Genomic DNA, 4,220 nt, shown 5'->3' with positions numbered 1-4,220 from the left:
GCAATACAATGTTGAAAGCACTTTTTAACACATTATATTTGAAGTTGCAAGACGCAAACCTAGCCTCTGCTTAGAAGCCAGTACCCTCAAAAATTCCACTCTGGCTGCTGTGCACTTGTACAGGGCATTAAGATGAATAAGTAGGCGTGTTAGTTGAGCATATTGAGAGGCTAAAGGCGTGAAGACAACAGAGATGCACAATCTCAGGGCACACAGGGTGCTCACCGTGTTACGAGTTGTTTGAAAACGCCAATGGCCAGAGCAACTTATGTCATTGGCATGTAGTTGATTCACTTCTTGAACATGTCGGCCACTACGTCGCTCAAATCGAAAGTAGTCATCTCAAAAAGTAGTTGCTCAAAGTAATCATCTCAGAATATGGCCCCACATATCAGGAGGTTGGTAAGTGGCCTTTCAGATATACCCTTCATGCAGCATACTTTATTTGCTTAGGCTCTGTGGCATCACAGCGAGTACAAAATAGCACAGTGCGCATTATGCAAAACAAGCACACTGGACCTAGCTGGATTCCATATCCTGAATTAAAGGCGACTGAAAGTTGCTCAAGATGGCACAGATCGTCCACATCTGATTAGCCACTGGTACCAATGAAATTGGAATGGGGCGATCAAATATGTGAAAGCACTTAATTCTTTGAATTCTTCTTTCAACATGAATCCGGAGGGCAGCAATCTCCTGGGTCTCTTGAGTCTCCTCAGCAGTAAATCTGTCACGTCGGAGGAAGGGTGGAATGTTTAGCTCTACACCGATCTCCTCCACAAGGTCATCAATTCAAAACCCCTTGTCTGCTATCACAGAGTCACCTATGTCAAAATCTAGGTCTAAAAACCCACTCCTTATCACACATTCTCTGTCTGAGGTGCTCCCGGTGAAAAGCTCCGAGACAAATGTGGTAAGCCCATCTGGTGACACACCGATCAGTCCTTTAAGTGTGTGTTTGGACTTATAATGGGAGTAGAGGCCAGACTGTGTCACAAATGACGATGGCACTTCGCCCCGTATTTCTGTTGCATCGAGCAACACACGAGTCGATTGGTACATTTCCACAAATGCCAGAGGCATTGCCTCATCAATAGCTCGCCGTGACATCCATATTGTCAATGCTGTCAGCTGTAGGTACATGAAATCCACCCCAATGGAAAATATTCTTGACACTGTGCTAACAGATACCGAAATCAAATGTCCAAGGTGCTGGTGGAACACTCCGAGACGAAGCATTATGAGGACCATAACAGTTGGTTTGGTACACTCACTTTCTGTGGCCGGCCCCTGTAATCCTGATTCTTGTGTATTCTGGTGCTGTGACGTCGCATTATGTTGCATCCATTTTCACCAGGGTCCAGATAGTCAATAGATCTACAAAGGTTGCATAGTCGGGCAGTCCTGTATAAAACTGAATGTCTTCATCACATTCTTCGAATTTTTCTATGCCAAAAGGTGCATACTGAGTCTTTAATTTGTCCATACATTGCTGGGAAGTAACCAACTCGCTTCGAAGTACATCCAGCTCCTTATTCTGTGCTTTCAGCTTATTCTTCGCAGTTTCCAGCTCTGGCCGACAACTAGCGAGTTCAGCACGAGCCTTGCTTAGTTGCACTGCCCGGTCGGCTAATTCTACCTGCTGCTTAGATGCCTGGTCTTTAGCTGCGGCAAGCTGTGCCTCCAGCACAGCAGTTGCTTTCGTGAGCTCGCTGTGGATAGTAGGAGCAGGCTCCTGAAGCACAGTCTGGTCTGCGACAATCTCCTGTTGCGGGGCTTCCTTCTCATCGGGTGCACTTGCCAAATCTATTGGACTGTCAGCTGGTGGGTGGAGCTCGGTGCATTTCTTCTTGGAAGCAGGAATGGCTGAAGACGTTCGCTGTCGAGGAGGTTTTCTTGGGGGCTTGGTTTTCCGAAATGGAAAAATGGATGGTACAGCCTCGTCTTTGAGGAGGCAATGACCACTAGCAATATTTCCCCAGTAGTCTGCCTCCAGGAAATGCAATGAGCATACTTTGGTCGCTTTAGATATTTTAAACAGCGGCCCTTCGTCCCTCTTTATGGCAGTGATCCATTTTTTCTTCATTCCCTCGTCGCTGGGAAACCTGTGGTATGACACCTGAAAATAAAGAGTTTTGGTTATGATCTTGTGTCTCAATTTATGCACGGCGAAGCGCACGACCAACAAATGTTATGCATAAAAACTGACCCCTGTAATGCGAGTTTAGCATAACGCAGCGGTAATGAATGCTCGGCCGAACAACCAAATACTTGCACTGGGCACGGCAGCGGCTCGCACGCGAAGCTTGTTCAGAAAAAAAGTTTGCTATGGATTAACATGCAAGCCCAACGCTCGTCTGTAGAGCAGCGCTAAACTGCGAACTCGCAGTGACACAAAATAAACGAGCGATGCGAAGCAAAAGTGCGTGCCACTTTGGGACATTGTGCAAGTTTGCCGATCGGCGTTGAATGCACCGCGCGGATGTGACGCTGGTTTAGCCCCACTAAGAGTGTCAGTCGGGCAAGGAACAATTGAGTGAATGAGCAATTAAAACACCGCAAACCACTATAGTGCCGAGCCAATACATTAAACCTATGCAAAAACCGCACGCGAAATCGGGGACACGGATGGCCCAGTGCGTGTGCACTGATACGTGCCTTTCGTCCGGACTTGTCAACGTATCCGTATTGCTTGCACACAGGAACACAGCAGTGCGTTGGCATGTTCGCTGTCGCCGTGAAAGCGCTTGAATTCTTACTTCAAGCGCCAGACCAGGGGCGTAGCCACGTTAGGGCACACCGGGCCCGTGCCCCCCCCCCCCCGAATTTTTTTTTTTTTTTTGCCATAGCATACAGAGCAGAAAATGACATTCGACTACATCTGCCTGCTCGTTCCCACTACAGATCAAGGAGGTGCCCCCCCCCCTTCCCCCGAAAAAACTTTCTGCCTACGCCCCTGCGCCAGACAGAATGCCGAAAGGTCGTATGCCGCGCAGCCAGTACATAGGTAACATAGGCCGGACGCGGCGTGTTTTCCTTCACAATGGCGCGCCGCTGGTGACCGCCCCAATGTTGCCATAGAGGCACACAGTGTTGCTAGGCTTTCTGCAAGAGGTCTATAAAAAGAGGATAACTTAAAAAACAATGATGTTAAAAAAAAATTCAAGATATACAATTTGTAGCTTCTTATGTTGCAAAAAGGTTGTACAAGTTTCAAAAATTATTGCTAAAAACTGTTGTTCCCACGAAAAAAAAAGTTAGTGAGGGTGCGTCTCGTGCCATTCTTGAAAGCAGTCCCTCGTCGGGATGAAACAAAGATAGACGCCGCATGGCTGACACAAAACTGCTGTTTTCATCTGTGTCTTTCGTTTGTCATGGCAGAGCTTGCAATTTTGGCGTTTTTCTTGCACCTGGGGCTTGTGTTCGGACTTTTTTGGAGGTGGAGGAGGGGGAACATGTCTTTCGTCCGTGCCAAGAATCTTGACTTGACGCATCCTCGTCATCGGTGCTGAAATCTGATGAGTCAATATCTTCTCCAGACTCACAGCTGCTGATTACATCCTCAAAATCGACTGTTGATGCGCTGGATTCGCGAGAAACGCGCCGTCTTTTGGGAACGCCTACACGCGATGACGACGACGACGCACGTGCGCAGCAACCTGAAACTTTTTGCAGCGAGAGAAAACTCCCCTGTAGCAAAAAACAAGCAAAACATCGCAGATCCCTTCGTGCGTTTTCCACTTTCTTACCTAGATGGCGCTAAGCACCCGTAAACTTCGTGCGGATGAAACAAAGATAGACGCCGCATGGCTGACACAAAACTGCTGTTTTCATCTGTGTCTTTCGTTTGTCATGGCAGAGCTTGCAATTTTGGCGTTTTTCTTGCACCTGGGGCTTGTGTTCGGACTTTTTTGGAGGTGGAGGAGGGGGAACATGTCTTTCGTCCGTGCCAAGAATCTTGACCACACGCGTTGTGGTGCTGCTAGAGGACGGACGTGTTTTTCGTGGGCTCCGGAATGACAGCGTCAGATAAGTGCTTTTTTTTTTTTTTGCATGATTCGAGCTTGTTTCTTTAGTTAAGCCACTAGATTGCAGCTTAATAGAGCTTACAACTTTGTGCTGTTGGTACAAAGTGGTGTGACAGTCGCTTCGGGTGTGTTTTTTTTTTAATATTTGTTTTTTTGGCCACCACGTGGCTGAAAGGTGCTTTGAAGTGTAAC

The 4,220-nt window shown here is 47.4% G+C and overlaps 1 protein-coding gene across 1 annotated transcript; it reads right to left on the bottom strand.

Annotated features, from left to right (window-relative positions):
• Positions 1-1,333: 1,333 nt before the first annotated feature.
• On the bottom strand, positions 1,334-3,503 carry LOC119385259 (peroxynitrite isomerase THAP4-like). The gene is made up of 2 exons (XM_037652766.1): positions 3,411-3,503; positions 1,334-2,119 (listed from the first exon to the last, which is right to left on the bottom strand). The coding sequence occupies exons 1-2, from the start codon at positions 3,501-3,503 to the stop codon at positions 1,334-1,336; spliced, it is 879 nt and encodes a 292-aa protein (XP_037508694.1).
• Positions 3,504-4,220: the final 717 nt, after the last annotated feature.

Source organism: Rhipicephalus sanguineus, chromosome 1 (assembly GCF_013339695.2).
Source record: "Rhipicephalus sanguineus isolate Rsan-2018 chromosome 1, BIME_Rsan_1.4, whole genome shotgun sequence".
In the NCBI taxonomy this organism is placed as follows: Eukaryota; Metazoa; Arthropoda; class Arachnida; order Ixodida; family Ixodidae; genus Rhipicephalus; species Rhipicephalus sanguineus.
This window is presented reverse-complemented; position numbering and strand designations above follow the sequence as displayed.

What these genes read in the sequence shown, in the direction of transcription:
- LOC119385259 (XM_037652766.1), bottom strand. Translation starts at nt 3,503, where the DNA reads ATGACGAGGATGCGTCAAGTCAAGATTCTTGGCACGGACGAAAGACAT. An exon ending in AGTCCGAACACAAGCCCCAG is followed by an intron (nt 2,120 to 3,410) that starts GTGCAAGAAAAA and finishes CTTTATTTTCAG; the next exon opens with GTGTCATACCACAGGTTTCC.